Source organism: Ranitomeya imitator, chromosome 6 (assembly GCF_032444005.1).
Source record: "Ranitomeya imitator isolate aRanImi1 chromosome 6, aRanImi1.pri, whole genome shotgun sequence".
Classification (NCBI taxonomy): domain Eukaryota; kingdom Metazoa; phylum Chordata; class Amphibia; order Anura; family Dendrobatidae; genus Ranitomeya; species Ranitomeya imitator.
In genome coordinates, this window is record NC_091287.1 from 483,371,902 (window position 1) to 483,389,850 (window position 17,949).

The window sequence follows — 17,949 nt, forward strand, 5'->3', positions numbered from 1 at the left end:
ATAAGTGGACCCGTGGATGTTCGGGTTTGGACGTACTTTAGTCCAAAGTTCGGTTTGGGTACAAGAACTTGACCTGAACCCCAGAGAAGTCAATAGTGACCCAAACTTTTGTGGCGTAAAATGGCTATAGTAAGGGCTAGGGGGCTGCAAAAGAAAGCAATATGTGGGTAAGAGCAGGACAATTGCCCTGCAGACAAATATTCAAAGGAAAATGACTTAAAATAACATAGAATAAAAAATAATAATCTGGAACCAAGAAGTCCAAGTGGAGCAGTGCCTCGTGTTTCGTACACTGTACTTGCTAATGAATAAATAAATGATGTGGGGTCCCCCCAATTTTTAATATCCGCTAAGGCAAAGCAGACAGCTGTGGGCTGACATTAATAGACCGGGAAGGTTCATGGATATTGGCCCCTTCCCAGCTTAATAAGTCCTCAGCCACCTTAGAAAAGGAGCATCCATTAGATATGCCAATTCTGATGCTTCGTTACAGCTATTCCCAGTTGCCCTGGTGCTTTGGCAATCAGGGCAATGGTTTTGGGGTTGATGTCAGCAGCTGGCGCTGACGTCAAGCCTAGGGGTTAGTAAATTTGAGGCGTCTATCAAAGTTGCAAGAAGTGGGCCTGTGTGATTTCACATGCCAAGGATGAATTCTGGTCCCAGTCCGGACCTGCTGCAATCTCTCCATATGTAGTATCAGATCGAGAGGAAGAGCACAGCTGGGGGGACCCCAATGCCTCGGACTCATACGGCCATTTTTGTGTGTTCATATAAACCAAACGTATCAGAAGCAGGCTTTCTTAACAGTCCTGGGGCATCTGCCATGCATGAACGGCTGATGTGCCCACTATGTGTATGGATGAGGCTTAGGAGAGGACAGCGATCCATACCCTACATTGACAGACCTGCTTTAATGGGTTAACATGAATGTGTTGCAGCCTTTGGAGAGTAATTCAGCTGAAAAATACCCAAAGCTGCCAAGACTGAGAAACCTGCACCGTGCTGACACAGAAACAACATAAGATACCACTGCCATACACGAAACCGTGGTCAGTTCTGCAGAAGCTCTGATCAACGGAAGTTTAACCCTCTGGATGCCTCCATGGCAGTCCCCCTCCCTCCATGACAAAATCACTGCAGGTTCTGGTCCTCGAGAGAGAAAAAAAATGAAAACTCATCCCACACAAAAGAAAATAATAATGTCAAAACAAACTTTTGGTTATTTTGCCTTCCCAACAAAATGATCAGATGATCCCAACTATAGCACCAATAAAAACTACATCTCATATCATAAAAAAAAAACGACAAGCCCTTGTACAGCTTCATCAATGGAAAATTAAAGATTAAAAGGGGTTTTCCACTGTCAGGATAGTTGTGTTTCCAGGTGCAGTTCATTGAAGGAAAAAAAAAAGAGTTTTCTCCCCTCATCCTCCGCCGCCGCTGCTCCAAGTGTCCATCATTGTCTTCTTTGCATGTTGTACATGGTTTCTTAGATAAACGCTTTGAAACACCTTTTCTAGGGTTCTCTCATTATTTTTCCTCTTTCCACCATGTCTTGAAATTTCCATGAATAACCAAATTGTTTATAATATTTCAAACTTTTCCCGTGGTCTTTGGAGATAATTTTGAGCAGTTTTAGACTGCTTGTGCTTGGTGATAAAAGCATTTCCAGTCTGCTGGGAAAGCAATCTTGACTTTGCCATTGTGGACAAGGAACATGAACTAAAACATATCTTCTTAAGCGTTAAAGCCACCATTCATAGTCTATTTAAAGTAATGTGAGCACTGACAAGGTGGGGACACACGAGTCTCATTTTTTAGAATTCACACGTTAGTTTGATTGTTACTTCAAACTGAACAAATGGTGACATTGTGTCCTGACATTGTTTCCAATTTTGTATTCTTTTTTTTTTCTGCCAAGTTTGTATTGTGTCATTTTTGTGTTTTTCTGAACACATGAGTTTATATACAATACATGGTAAAAAAAAGTTTTGTTTTCTTTTAGTTTGCTGCCTCGCTGCGGTCTTCAGTCCTGGTTATAGATACAAGTATAACCATACTGTATGTAGTTTCACCAAACGTGCACTCATATGGCTAATCAAGGGTTTCCTAACAGATCTAATCTATGAATCAAAACACTGGACTTTTTTTTTTTGCTGTGGTCTTTGTGTGCAAGAGATGAAAAGTCAGGGGCAGAGGCAAGAAGTAGAAACCTCCAGAGGATGAATAGTTGCAGGAGATCCGTGACCTTTTCAGAATTTGTGCTGGAGTTGTTCTCTCTGCTTCACCTTTGATGTTTTGTTCTTTAAATGTATTATGTTCAAATGTCAACTTATTTCTCCTTCACATATAAGAAAAACCATTATGTTTAGTATTCTGCACAACCAATCCCCAGAAATTCAACATTATTTGGACATGGAAATCACTTTCTCAGGCTGGTTTCACGCATTCTGATATTTATGGTACCGGAAAAAACAGTAGCGGAGATAAGTGTCTGTGTGTGTGTAATAATTGCGGCACATGTGTGGCAACCATGTGCCACATCAGTACCACACGTACTGGTGCCAGGGGAACAGTGGTACAGTTAGCGATGTTCCTCGGCGCCGGGTGCTGAAGACAGCTTGCATCATTCTCCCCTGCTCTTCCAGCGATCAGAGGAGAATGATGAGAGTTATATTCAATGGATAACAGCTAGAGCAGGAGGTGGCTAATAGGACTATTACTCCCATCAGCCTATACCTGCTGCCACAAATAACAGTGAAAGCAGGCATGGCTGATGGGAGTATTCATCAGCTGCATGGGCAATAAATATATAAATAAATTACAAAAATGGGGTGGGTTCCCCTGTATTTTTACAGCTGCTATTTTTAGGCTGTGGTGGGGCACGATCCATGGGCCTCTTACCAGCCTGAGAATACTAGCCCCCACCTGTCTGCTTTAGCAAGACTGGTTGTCAAAAATGGGGGAGACCCCATGCTGTTTCTTTAAATAATTTATTTAAATAAAAAAAAGCTTGGGGGCCCCTCTGTTATTTATAAACAGCCTTGCTAACACTGACAGCCAAAGGTCACAGTCCGCAGCTGTCAGTTTTGCCTGGCTGGTTATAAAATTACAGGGGAACCTATGCAGATTTATTTATTTATACTCCCATCAGCCTCCGCTTGCTCTCACTGTTATTAGTGGCAGCAGGTGTAGGCTAATGGGAGTAGTAGTCTCATCAGCCGCCGCCTGCTCTCACTGTTATTAGTGGCAGCAGGTGTAGGCTAATGGGAGTAGTAGTTTCATCAGCCGGCCCCTGTTCTCGCTGTTATCAGTTGCCGCCTGTTCTCGATGTCATCAGTTGATTATTACTCTCAACATTCTCCCCTTCTCATGCTGATCACTGGCAGAGCAGGGGAAAATGAAGAGAGCCGTCTTCGGCACCTGGCCCAGGGGAACAGTGCTTACTGTATCACTGCTTCCCAGGTGTCGGTATGTTTCACACTGATGACACACGGATGTCACATGTGTGTAGGTGTGCGGGACGTTTTGCATCCTGCGCTGTTAAAAAACGGACATGTGAGCATGTTTTTGCCCATGGATACACGGTCCGTGGAAACACACTGACATGTGCACAGATCCTTTCCCTTGAATGGGTCTATGCGTGTAACTGTCTCCGGTACTTGTGAAAACTGTCACCCCACATACTGGACATAGTGACGTCTGAAAGGGTTCTTAAGGTGATTAGTTTTTCTTATTTTAGAACTCTTCTTGTACAAGGGGTACCAGCTCACAACATGACCTATTGTTTAAATCATGTTTTTATAAATATACTGTATGTATAAACATTCTTGATAATCTTTTTTTTTTCATATCACCATCTTGCAATTTTCAAACTAAGGCTAATATTATCCTCCTACTTCCTGCTCTTTTCAGCAACTCCTTAGATGCAAGCATTAGACTTTAGACCCTATTGAGTTGCATTGAATTACAAACAGAGGTAATTGTGCAGGGAGGGTGAGGAGGTGAGCTGTAACCATCACCAATTGTGAGTGGTGTTATGTACTACATATAGAAATGTTACCTTTCATTGTAATCTGTCTATGATGGTAATGAGACTCCTGAAAAAAATTCCTGAAAAATCTCCTGAAAAACATATTAGTCTAATATGTCTAGGAGACTTTGTGTTTTTCCCTTTCATTTTTTTCTTCTCCTTCTTCCAAAAGCGATAACTTTTTTTATTTTTCTATCCACATAGACAGTATTGGAGCATACAGTACATTGAAAAAGACATTTCCTATGAAGTCCACCCACATGACTGAGCTTCATAGGAGGACAACGATGGGGGCGACAGAGGTGGCCCGACTTCCACAAAAACCCATCAGTTCTCTGCAATCCTACACATGATAGGCTATGCTGTTCACATGCCTTTTTTATTTTTTATTTGCAAACGGAGTGGTCTGCCCCAAAACACAGTGATAAGTCTATGGGTCCATGAAAAAATTACACAGCGCACGGACGCCATCTTATTTGCATCTTAATACCGTGCGACATTCATATTTGTTCCATAGAAGATGCTTCAGAAACCTTTTCACGTGCTATAAAAATAGATGAAACTGCTGGTAAAAATGAACCAAACGCTGATGAAAATTTCAACCATAACACTCAGTATCAGTCTTCTTTGTGAACGAGCAAAATCACCGACTGATTGAATCGTAAGACAGTCATCAGTGACCATTATCTGAGACACCAACACTATATTATTACAGAGACCTCCCAGGATTAGAAAAAGGTGTCTACTACTTCCAGCAACAGCGCCCCTTTTGTCAGTGGGTTGTGCTCGGTATTGCAGCTCATCCCCGTTTACGTGCATAGCCTTTAGATCTATTTCCAATCTAGAACAAAACTTCTGAACATTAGAATTGTCCTATATTATTCAGTCCCTAATAGACATGTCAGTGTCAGAACAATCATCCTCCTCTTTCTCATTTGTGAGTGAACTGTGAAAAAGATATAAAAATATATCAAATAAACGGAGTAGCGCCCAGTCTTATAACAAACGATCATTTAAAATTTAAGAGAACCTAGCGGATTTTTCATGCTCCAAAGAATTTCCGACATCAGATGTCCATGTGTCGGCGAGGCACATGGAATTTATCCTCCGATCCCTTTGCCCTGTGTGATTAGCGGCTCGTTCTTTATATGATTGTGAAATGATGTCAATCTTTTTCCAATTCCTTAGCACATAATGATTGTTCAGCGGCAGCTCTCTGTGATAACCGAGGAGCTGGAAGAATTCCGTCTTTCCCTAAAACACTATGTGGAGTCTGTTAACAGTGAGACAGGATGTTTGCAGTTAAGTATTGTGCGTCTGTCACCTGTGATCTTAGCATCTGTATAATGAATTTCCACCATTACCAGTAATTAAATTGGGATAGAACGAAGGTTTTAAAGGGAATCTGTCAGTAGGTTTTTGATACGTACACTGAGAGCAGCAAAATGTAGGGGCAGAGACTCTGATTTTAGTCATGTGTCACTTACTAAGCTGTTTCAGTAAAATTAGTGTTTTATCAGCAGGAGATTATCAATACAGGACTAGCTGCCTGGTGCCACCTAGTCCTTCTTCTCTGGATAACCCTGCCCACACCACTTATTAGCAGCTGTCAATGTACATGGAAAGCTGCCATTCAGTGGTGTGAATTGGGTTTTACAGGCCTTGGTTGGTGTGCCTTATACACATCACTGGAATCAGGGTCTCAGCACCTATATCATGCTGTTCTCAGAATACGTAGCAAAAACCTGTTGACAGATTTCCTTTAGGTAATGTAGGACGACGATGTTTTTAAGACCAGTTGAACCTTTTACTATAAAGTATTTAGAAACTCAATAGCTTTTTATAGTACTAGTAAGATAAAGTGGCAGCACCATGAAAAGGTGCATCTATGCTGACACCACATAAACTGCGGGACAATCACGGTACTTTTGAAAACCAGGGATAGCCACAGTGTCCTCCATAAAATTGCAACCATAGTAACCCCTCATAACATTAATAGCTACAGTGCCCTCCATAAAATTGCAACCATAGTAAGCCCTCATAACATTGATAGCCACAGTGCCCTCCATAAAATTGCAACCATAGTAAGCCCTCATAACATTGATAGCCACAGTGCCCTCCATAAAATTACAACCATAGTAAGCCCTCATAACATTGATAGCCACAGTGCCCTCCATAAAATTGCAACCATAGTAACCCCTCATAACATTGATAGCCACAGTGCCCTCCATAAAATTGCAACCATAGTAACCCCTCATAACATTAATAGCTACAGTGCCCTCCATAAAATTGCAACCATAGTAAGCCCTCATAACATTGATAGCCACAGTGCCCTCCATAAAATTGCAACCATAGTAAGCCCTCATAACATTGATAGCCACAGTGCCCTCCATAAAATTGCAACCATAGTAACCCCTCATAACATTGATAGCCACAGTGCCCTCCATAAAATTACAACCATAGTAACCCCTCATAACATTGATAGCCACAGTGTCCTCCATAAAATTGCAACCATAGTAAGCCCTCATAACATTGATAGCCACAGTGCCCTCCATAAAATTGCAACCATAGTAACCCCTCATAACATTAATAGCTACAGTGCCCTCCATAAAATTGCAACCATAGTAAGCCCTCATAACATTGATAGCCACAGTGCCCTCCATAAAATTGCAACCATAGTAAGCCCTCATAACATTGATAGCCACAGTGCCCTCCATAAAATTACAACCATAGTAAGCCCTCATAACATTGATAGCCACAGTGCCCTCCATAAAATTGCAACCATAGTAACCCCTCATAACATTGATAGCCACAGTGCCCTCCATAAAATTACAACCATAGTAAGCCCTCATGACATTAATAGCTACAGTGCCCTCCATAAAATTGCAACCATAGTAAGCCCTCATAACATTGATAGCCACAGTGCCCTCCATAAAATTGCAACCATAGTAAGCCCTCATAACATTGATAGCCACAGTGCCCTCCATAAAATTGCAACCATAGTAACCCCTCATAACATTGATAGCCACAGTGCCCTCCATAAAATTACAACCATAGTAACCCCTCATAACATTGATAGCCACAGTGTCCTCCATAAAATTGCAACCATAGTAAGCCCTCATAACATTGATAGCCACAGTGCCCTCCATAAAATTGCAACCATAGTAACCCCTCATAACATTAATAGCTACAGTGCCCTCCATAAAATTGCAACCATAGTAAGCCCTCATAACATTGATAGCCACAGTGCCCTCCATAAAATTGCAACCATAGTAAGCCCTCATAACATTGATAGCCACAGTGCCCTCCATAAAATTGCAACCATAGTAACCCCTCATAACATTGATAGCCACAGTGCCCTCCATAAAATTGCAACCATAGTAACCCCTCATAACATTGATAGCCACAGTGCCCTCCATAAAATTACAACCATAGTAAGCCCTCATAACATTGATAGCCACAGTGCCCTCCATAAAATTGCAACCATAGTAACCCCTCATAACATTGATAGCCACAGTGCCCTCCATAAAATTACAACCATAGTAAGCCCTCATAACATTGATAGCCACAGTGCCCTCCATAAAATTGCAACCATAGTAAGCCCTCATAACATTGATAGCCACAGTGCCCTCCATAAAATTGCAACCATAGTAACCCCTCATAACATTGATAGCCACAGTGCCCTCCATAAAATTACAACCATAGTAACCCCTCATAACATTGATAGCCACAGTGCCCTCCATAAAATTACAACCATAGTAAGCCCTCATAAGACATTGATAGCCACAGTGCCCTCCATAAAATTACAACCATAGTAAGCCCTCATGACATTGATAGCCACAGTGCCCTCCATAAAATTAGAACTGTCTTGCGTAGTGTCTGTTGGCCACAAAGTTTCTAAAGATGGAAATTCATTAAAAAAAAGTTTCCGAAATAAAAATCATGCAATGCAAATTCTCCAGACATCTACAGTAAATTGCAGGCAGTTTTCCCCACGCTGCACAATTACCCATGTGAACCCAGCCCTAAACGCTATGTCCTTACCATGTATAGACAAGGGCTGGCGGTCAGTGAATGTGTTCCCCTTCTGTAAGTCAGAGTACGTACATGGGAAGCAGTCATAAACTATTGATCTGCATGAGCGACATCCAGGTATACAGGACTAAACATCCCTTTCTATCCTACAGTGTTTCCATTCAGAGGCTTTCCAACGAGTCTCGTTTTATCATCTATGAATTTTGGGAAAGCAGTAACACATGGAAGAAGTAAGTGAAGCAAGTTACTCCTATTGATATGTATGATGTGTGACATGTGGAAACGGTTGGCAAAATTCCTGTCCATCGGCCAGATCAGTGGTCTCGGACTGCTGGGCAAGAGGCTTCCATATCTCTTACCTTTTCAAAATTCCCAGCGCGGCTTTTGATTAGCCCGACTGGTGTGATGACACTGCGGTGCAACGCACACACGATGTAGTTCCAACTCCGCTGATCAAAAGCCGCAATGGGGATCCCAAAAGTTGTAAGATTCACAAGCTCCTGCCCAAGAGTCAGAGACTCTGATCCTGGAGGATGGACTGGAGGTTCGAGAATTGATCCACCCGTATCTAGTATTATAGCGTAGAGGTAATTTTAAGACTGAGCAACACAGGCCATTTTCATGGAAGTTTCATGGAAACTTGGGCTGAAAGGTGGCAGATGAGGTTTAACAATGATAAATGTAAGGTTATACACATGGGAAGAAGGAATCAATGTCACCATTACACACTGAACGGGAAACCACTGGGTAAATCTGACAGGGAGAAGGACTTGGGGATCCTAGTTAATGATAAACTTACCTGGAGCAGCCAGTGCCAGGCAGCAGCTGCCAAGGCAAACAGGATCATGGGGTGCATTAAAAGAGGTCTGGATACACATGATGAGAGCATTATACTGCCTCTGTACAAATCCCTAGTTAGACCGCACATGGAGTACTGTGTCCAGTTTTGGGCACCGGTGCTCAGGAAGGATATAATGGAACTAGAGAGAGTACAAAGGAGGGCAACAAAATTAATAAAGGGGATGGGAGAACTACAATACCCAGATAGATTAGCGAAATTAGGATTATTTAGTCTAGAAAAAAGACGACTGAGGGGCGATCTAATAACCATGTATAAGTATATAAGGGGACAATACAAATATCTCGCTGAGGATCTGTTTATACCAAGGAAGGTGACGGGCACAAGGGGGCATTCTTTGCGTCTGGAGGAGAGAAGGTTTTTCCACCAACATAGAAGAGGATTCTTTACTGTTAGGGCAGTGAGAATCTGGAATTGCTTGCCTGAGGAGGTGGTGATGGCGAACTCAGTCGAGGGGTTCAAGAGAGGCCTGGATGTCTTCCTGGAGCAGAACAATATTGTATCATACAATTAGGTTCTGTAGAAGGACGTAGATCTGAGGATTTATTATGATGGAATATAGGCTGAACTGGATGGACAAATGTCTTTTTTCGGCCTTACTAACTATGTTACTATGTTACTATGTATTAGCTTACAGTATACCTCAGGTTGTAGGATTTGTTCACACATGCATTACTGTTGCAGACGTCCCTCAGTGGAAATACCGTAGCGAAATCTGCAGTGGAAATAAATGGAAACAATCTGCATATATTTAGCACTTCCAACAAAGTAGACACTCCAGCTTATTAATCCAAAGTGGCAATAAAAGCAGAAAAATTCCTTACAAGTGGACCAGACAGGTGATTGTAAGAAAACGGCTACGCGTTTCGACCTATAGCGGTCATGAGTAAGACCGCTATAGGTCGAAACGCGTAGCCGTTTTCTTACAATCACCTGTCTGGTCCACTTGTTGTAAGGAATTTTTCTGCTTTTATTGCCACTTTCGATTAATAAAATTTGCAACTTTTTATCCATCTTGCTGGAGCTGGAGTGTCTACTTTGTTGGAAGTGCTGCTGCTGGACGTCTGGATCAGGACGGGCTCCCGTGCTCCGCTTTCGATGGTCTGGTTGGTGAGCTGGCTGCGACTTTTTTGTCGCTTTTTTTTCTTGTTGCTGTATCTGCATATATTTACATGTGGTAGTAATGGTTTACTTATACCCAATGAAATTGCCATCTTTTCTTGAAGAGATCCCATGTGCCAATTATTAGAAATCTAGAAAACACATGGAAATCAGGCAGGAAGTGCACAGGGGGAGTGTCATTGCACTTGGAAGTAAATTAAAGTGGCACACCCCCAGTGCACTTCTGGCTTGATTCGCATATGGCTGCTACACTACATTTCTCATGACTGACAAGTCAGTTCTCTGGAAAAAAGTTATTATTTTTATTCAAGGCCATTTAATATGCAAATTGGGTCCTCAGAGAAGAAGAGGACTCTATAGCGCCAACTGTTGGAAGCAGCAATCCTATCAGTCATTATTGACCTTTCACGAGTCTTCCAATATGACTTCCAAATCAGAATCTCAATTTGCAGACACGGTGTTTCGGGGTATGGACCCCTCGTCAGTGCAAAGTATGAGAACTGGTTTGGCTAGGTGAGAGGCTCATTACTTCTACATGTTAAAAAGTGCTGACTGTTCCCTTTAATGTGATCAACAAAGTCAGACAGACATCTGTCTGAGATGGTTTAGTGACTCCTACATTGAGCAGCGGCTTGGATGCGATGACCCTGGAGGTCCCTTACAACTCCAACGTTCTATGACCAAAATGCAGATTAGGTGGGAGCTAAATTGCCTATAATAAGAGTTTCATGTTTACACAGCCACCTCCAAGCCAATTACAGCAAGACATTTCAGAGGAGCAATGTTGATTTCCTGGAAACCCCAGAACTGATAACAACGATGCTGGTACCTGGTAGGTATAATTATCATCACTGCATTCGTAGATGGCAAACTCTACCACAACCCAGCTCGCTCGAGACCACCTGACTCAGAGCGGAGACCAGTTTCCTTCATTTTACTGGAAACCCTACGGAAGTTCTCTATATGAAGTTTTCTTACCTCCATTAGATGGATTGTGTGGTCAGGAAGCTACGTTCTGCACATCACAATATTATATCAAACATGGTAAAAAAAAAAAGTAGATTTTGGAATTTTCCATATTATTACTATTATTTACATAAAAAATGATGAAAACAAAGTTTTCATTGCGATTTATAAAAACAGACTATTTTCTATTGGGTAGACATTACTTTTCATCATCATCACAGGCAGGATTATAACGCAAGTTTTCCCCCCTTGGTATGTTTCCTATGTTGTAGCATTATACCCTCGAATTAAAAGAGTTGGGGGGATTTTTTTTTTACCTTCAAAGATGTAGCCATGATGTATGATTCAAAGGTGCAAAGCATTTCTTTACGGTGACACAATAAAAAACGGAGACCTTTATTGTGCATAAATATTCAACCCCCGAAAGTCAATACTGCGTGGAACCACCTTTGTTGTGTGAAATTCAGATGTACGCTTACCGAGGTATGTCTCTATATGCTTCACTGTGGGAATGGTGCTCTTGGGGTGATGGAGAATATTGGGTTTGTGCCATAGACAACATTTCCTGTGATGATCAAACAGTTCAGGTTTAGCTTCCTCTGACCAGAGGGCCTTCATCCATGTATTTGGAGAGTCTGCCATATGCGGTTTGGCAAAATCCAAATGCTTTCTTCTTACTTTCTTTAAGCAATGTTTTATCTCTGTCCACTCTTCTCTGTAGAGTGTATAGAGGCCCTGTGGACAGACACTTCCATCTCAGCTGTGGATCCTTTCAGTTACTTCAGTGTCTTAGGTGTCTTTGATGTATCCTAGGTTAATCCTTCCCTTGATTTTGGTGGGTGGACGCCTTTTGTCAGGTCATAGTTGTACCATATTCTTTCCATTCCGTTTATATTGCATTTCACGGTGCTCCATGGGATGTTCAAAGCTTGGAATATTTTATTACCCAACCATGATCTATATTTCTCCACCACTTTGTCTCTGACTTATAGAGGACTTCTTTGACTTTTGGAGGCCTTCTTGGTCTTCATATTACTTGCTTAGTGGTGTTACAGACTCCAGGACCTTTCAGAACAGGAGAATTTATAGGGACGTGATGTGCCGCTGACTGCACATGGGGGACTTTATTCAGCTAATTATGTTCCTTCTAAATAAAAATGCTTTGACCAAATCTTACTTAAAGGTTTCAAAGCAAAACTTTAACTCCTACGCTCTCATAATGTTTAGGTTGTTTTTTTTACAATATCTATAATATACATTTTTTAAAGGGAACCTGTCACCCCGTTTTTTCAAGAAGAGCTAAAAATAGCGTTAAATAGGGGCAGAGCTGTGCTTTACATTAGTGTATTTTGGAGCCTTTATTCCCCACCTATGCTGCCAAAATACCTTTGTAAAGTCGCCGTTTTGGGCTGTCACTCACGCTGGTCAGGTCATATGGGCGTGGTGACAGCGCTGTTTCTCCCCCATATCTCCATTGGTGGCGTAGTGGTGTGCACATGTCCAAGTGGCGAATCCACTGCGCAGCTTGAAGGAAAATAGCGCGATCTGCGCTATTCAGCCGCTTATCGGTGGGCGCGGCCATCTTTGCGAGGCCGCGCGTGTGCAGATGGTTCTTCTCGGCTTCCCGGGGCTTCAGGAAAATGGCCGCGGGATGCCGCGCGTGCGCAGATGGCGATCGCGGCGGCCATTTTCCTGCAGCCGAGATGCGAACACGGAGATCTGGGGGAGAAACAGCGCTGTCACCACGCCCATATGACCTGACCAGCGTGAGTGACAGCCCAAAACGGCGACTTTACAAAGGTATTTCGGCAGCATAGGTGGGGAATAAAGGCTCCAAAATATACTAATGTAAAGCACAGCTCTGCCCCTATTTAACGCTATTTTTAGCTCTTCTTGAAAAAACGGGGTGACAGGTTCCCTTTAACCTTATTCTTTAATTCCACTGTAAAAAAAAAAGACTATTTTGTCAGGACCATCTGCCATGTCCGGTCTTATTGAGCCATTAGCTCTATCCTTAGGACTCTCTTGTTTTAAGGGATTTACATGTTTGTTTGTAACCTGATTTTTGTCTCCCCTTCTTTACAGCTTCTTGGTGGGTCCTCAATAATAATTAGAGGTGCACAGCGTCCCACAGACGAGCGGTGAGGAGGACATACCCTGACATCATATATCAAGAAACCTGTACTATTGTATCTCCCCCTCTGTATCGTTTAGACAAATTACATATGTTACATACAGAAATTTGGATTAGTTCTGCATTGGTTGGATCTGCTTAAAGTATCAGGTGTTGCTTTACTCACTTCCAGAAAAAACGTAGAAACACGGTGTAAAAAAAAGTTTTGAGAGAAGTAGGAGAAGTGCAACTGAAGGCTGAGCACAAATTTTGTGAAATTTGGTGTTCTCAAGTCATTTTCACCAAGCTCCGACAAAGTGGGCAAGGCTGGGGCGTGATAGGGGCATGGCGACTGCCGCTTGATGATGAAAGGTGGCATTCATTACTCCAGCAGGGACCATGGTGAAGCGCACACTGAGGTGTACACCGCTTGTTAGATACCCCAGATTCATCAAGAGGTGTGCACTATCTCCCGTCCAATCATCAAGATCGGCGTGAAGATAAACGGTCTTGATGAATCTGGTTAATAGTTTCCTGGCGAAGTTCAACTAAGTCTTCGACAGCCAACGGCTAAGGCTTAGTCCATCAGTCCAGGTAATGTGTGGATTCTGCTTGACAAAACTATGGCAATTTGCAGTACAAGTGGATGGGGTAGTCAAAATCCCATGTACTGGACAATATCTGGATAGAAAATATAGCAAGAAATATAAAGTGTGAAATCTGCACCAAAATCTGCATATAACACATGCAGAATTTGTGGATTCCGAAAAAAAAATAGACCGCACACAGTAATGTACAACCTATGTGTGAATGCAACCTAAAGGTACAATAAAATTTTTAGTAGCTCCAGTGGCCATGTTGGTACTCTGTGGCCGCTGAACCAAAGCCCTGAAAACCTTCTCTGTCGTTATTGCAGTGCAAAGTATGCATAACATTGCTTTGGACTTACAAATTAGGCTATGTTCCCACGACGAGCTTTTTGTGAATTTTTAATATTGCAGATTATTTGCACCATTTCTGCACATTACGTAAAATATTTTACTTGCATTTATTTCAAAATAAGCAGCTTAAAAAACTCATCATGGGAACATAGCCTTACAGGATTCCGCAGGTAGTAAGAGGTTCATAGGGCTATGGTACGGGTCCTGTGGTTCTTTTTGCTCAACTTTTTAGCTCTTTAGTTTTTTTGGGAGGAGTGAGAGCGGCAGGCCACAGGATTTCATATTACTTAGGATTTTCGTTAGGACTGCTACTATAGCTTGATTGCTAAGAATCAATCAATATTTCTACAAAAAGTCTTAAGCTCCGCTTTCATGGACCGACCACCAGCACATTACGACCACCGGCACGATACGACCACAGGCACGATACGACCACCGGCACGATATGACTGCTATCGGCATATTACCGTATTATTAATCAGTGGTTGTTAGAATGGACAGGCAGATCAAAGAGGATGAAGCATATTGCTCAGGGCACCTAGGCTGCCATAGTTCTCACCAGCTGCTTGCAGGATGACATGGCACCGAGAACAATCTTTAAGGGCTCATGCAGACGTCTGTGCAACATGGCCTTAGCACAGACCTCAATGCACATGCTGGCCAAGGGACTCCTGACCCGAGTGGATTCGTATAATTCTACGAGGCTGTCACACTTCGGTCAGGAGATTTGGGGCCAGTCTGTGCATTGATGTCCGTGCTCAGGCCATGTTGCGCAGACATCGGCATGAGCCCTGATGCTGCACAAAAGATCATTCCATCCGATGAACGAGCAAGCATGTCTACATGGCAAGATAAATGTGAAACAAGCGTTTTTAACAATGCTTGCTCATGATTATCTTGCATTGAAAATGCCTTATATTACTGTGATATTGTCCATTACTGCCAGTAATATTACCACTTATGGGAAGCACATAAAATAACATCTCGCATGTGTTCCATTATAATAGATTTACACACCAGTCCTCTGAACGCTTGGCGATAAGCACTATGGGGGCAATGGCTGCCACATGTGGTCATCACCCTGCTTCACACTTACCAATGTTAAGAGATTCAGGAATGGTCAACCACAAAATCAAGCCCCAACAAGGATTTCCATAGGCATTTTCACATGTTAGGAGAAATTCTCTATAACATGAAATATCTAGTATCACAGGGTGCTGGGCAAGGTTTGTGTTATCATGTACCACAGATTACCTTCTATACAGGTCTGTGCGTTGCTAAGACATGGGGGGTGCAGATCTGACCAAAGTAGTAACCACCGCCGGTCCAGATCCGTCATTTGTGAGACTGTCGTCATATATGTTATTATATGAAAAGTTTAACAACTCGAATATCCGCTGCTGTAACTTCACTGTCATTGTGACAAGTACCCGTCGTACTGACCAACCACGGCTGACAAGTTGTTCTTCATCTTAAAGTTGTACCTTAGATCGTACAAGAGTAAACCTTCACATAATTTAGATTTAGATGTCAAATTTTAATAAAGCATTTCTTATGTTCGGTGCTTTGTAGTAATTTCTCTCGCTGTATTGTGTCATTTATTTGTAATTTGTAAAAGAAAAGGAACCAAATATTGACATGGGCCAAGTCTACCAACCGTCTTTACATCACCATTTTTTTTTTTTTGCATACTTTCTACCCAAACTTTTTGTTTGTTAGCGCCTCCCCCATTTCATATAAACTTTAGCAAGACTCTGAAAGTATGCCATAATAAATGTCATACATGACATGGAGGAAAGTTTCTTCTGATGTATTTCACATAGTAATTCTCCACCACATGCTCTAAATTCAAGGCAATAATGGAACAAAAAATAAATGAATTGCAATTTTAAAAAAAATCACACGCATGGCCACTTCTCCAGTAGGTGTCTCCAAGGGTGAAGGAGCAGCATTATCCCAATACATCACTACATGTCAGGTATACTCCTTCTTTTAGACACCAACGTACCAGTTGATTTCTCCAAGGCAAAGATGCTTCAGGAAACCCCTGGTGGTGTTTTACCTGGGAGCTCTTTTTCGAGTGGGTTCCAGGCAAAATCCACCTGAAAGACGTCATGTTCAAATACCTACAGGCTGGAATCACACGTTTCTCATGCAGTTCTTGGAGTGAGAGCGAAAATGGTTCCTGCCTTAAACCCACTCTGGACATCAAGTTGGGAGTAGGTGTATGGATCGGCCTCACACCCTGAGCCCGCATGGTACTTATCAGATAACGGCTGCCTGTCACAGCCAGGATCTGCCTCTAAGAGCCGTGGGTGAATCTGAACTGCACTCATGACTGGTATGATAACAGCATGCCGTCATGGCACCAACATGATCGCAGGCGCTGATGGTTTGTTATGGTAGCCAAAGGTATGCTGGAGACCCCTGTGCATGCCATCACATAACTCCATTGAAATCCAGCCATAATATTGGTTTTTATGGTTGTCACAACGTCACCACACGTGATCAAAATATCACATCCATCCCAAATTGATATCAATAGAAACATCTGCTCACTTTGCAAAAGATGAACCCTCTCATAGCTCTATCAACTGAAAAATGTAAATATTGAAGGTAATGGAAAATACAGATTTTCTTGATTTCTTTTGGTGTTTATTAAAGCCAGAAAGTTGTCATTTGAAATGACTGTAGTTTTGTGCCATGTCTGTGATCTGCTTTTTTTTTAATAAAAAATAAACAACTGAATGAACATCCTCCAAGGCTGGTGATTCCATAATTTTTGCCAGGGGTTGTACTAGCCTCAATAGTCTCCATGGAAGACAAGAAGCTTCGATCTTCTGATCGATTGTGCTACACACCGCAGAGGTCAGCCCTGCTCCTTGTAGCAGAAATGCTCACTTGCTAGGAGCATCAGCCACTGGGCGGCGCTTAAAGATATCCGGCACTGACAACCACAAGGGTCTCCTGCAGACCCCGGGTTGTCATGCCAAGGGGTGTGGTTTGTGACACGTGATCATGTTAAATGCAGCTGTCAGACAATTTAACACGATTCCACCCTCAGCTGTTAGGGGCACATGTCAGCTGATGAAATGAGCTGACATGTGCCTGAAAAGTTGTGGTCTCATTGCCTTGGCCCACAGCAAACAGGGAGAAGGACTTTGGATGTACCTATATGTCCAAGGTGCTAAAAAGGTTAGTGGTTTTCGAGATGTTCTTTTCCTGAAATTGTGTCCTTTTTTCTCCACTAATCCGCTTTATCATTGTGGCCAAAGAGTTCTATTTTAGCTTCATCGGTCCACAGGACTTGTTTCCAAAATGCATCAGGCTTGTTTAGATGTTCTTTTACATACTTCTAAAGATGAATTTTATGGTGAGGATACAGGAGAGGTTTTCTTCTGATGTCTCTTCCATGAAGGTCATATTTGTGCAGGTGTCTCTGGACAGTAGATCAATGTACCACAATTCAAGTCTGCTAAATCTTTCTGAAGGTCTTTTGCAGTCAAGCGGGAGTTCCGATTTGCCTCTAGCAATCCTCCTAGCAGCTCCCACTGAAATTTTGGCCTTCCAGACATTATCTTGACCTAAACTCTTCCTATTAACTGGCATTTCTTAATTACTTTTCAAACAGACGAAAAGGCAACTTGAAAACACTTTGCCATCTTGCTATAGCCGTCTTCTGCTTTGTGGGCCTCCACCATTTTCAGAGTGCTAGGCAGCTGCTTAGAAGAATCCATTGCTGTGATTTTTTGGCACAAGGTTAGAGGAGGATGGGTTTTTATAAATGTGCATGACCTGGCCTTTCTTAGCAATGATGATGAACAAGCCCTAATCCTAACAGGCTAATTAAGGTCTGAAACCGTGGTCAAAGTTATCTTAG

At 42.3% G+C, this 17,949-nt stretch overlaps 1 protein-coding gene across 1 annotated transcript in view; it reads left to right on the forward strand.

The window, feature by feature from the left end:
• Nucleotides 1–16,825, forward strand: part of NECAB1 (N-terminal EF-hand calcium binding protein 1) — a 342,508-nt gene extending 325,683 nt beyond the window's left edge. The window contains exons 10-13 of the mRNA XM_069731596.1: nt 5,222–5,334; nt 8,221–8,298; nt 10,790–10,881; nt 13,101–16,825. Coding sequence (XP_069587697.1) covers nt 5,222–5,334; nt 8,221–8,298; nt 10,790–10,881; nt 13,101–13,129 — 312 coding nt within the window. The 3' untranslated portion in view covers nt 13,130–16,825. The remainder of the gene's footprint in view (nt 1–5,221; nt 5,335–8,220; nt 8,299–10,789; nt 10,882–13,100) is intronic.
• Nucleotides 16,826–17,949: the final 1,124 nt, after the last annotated feature.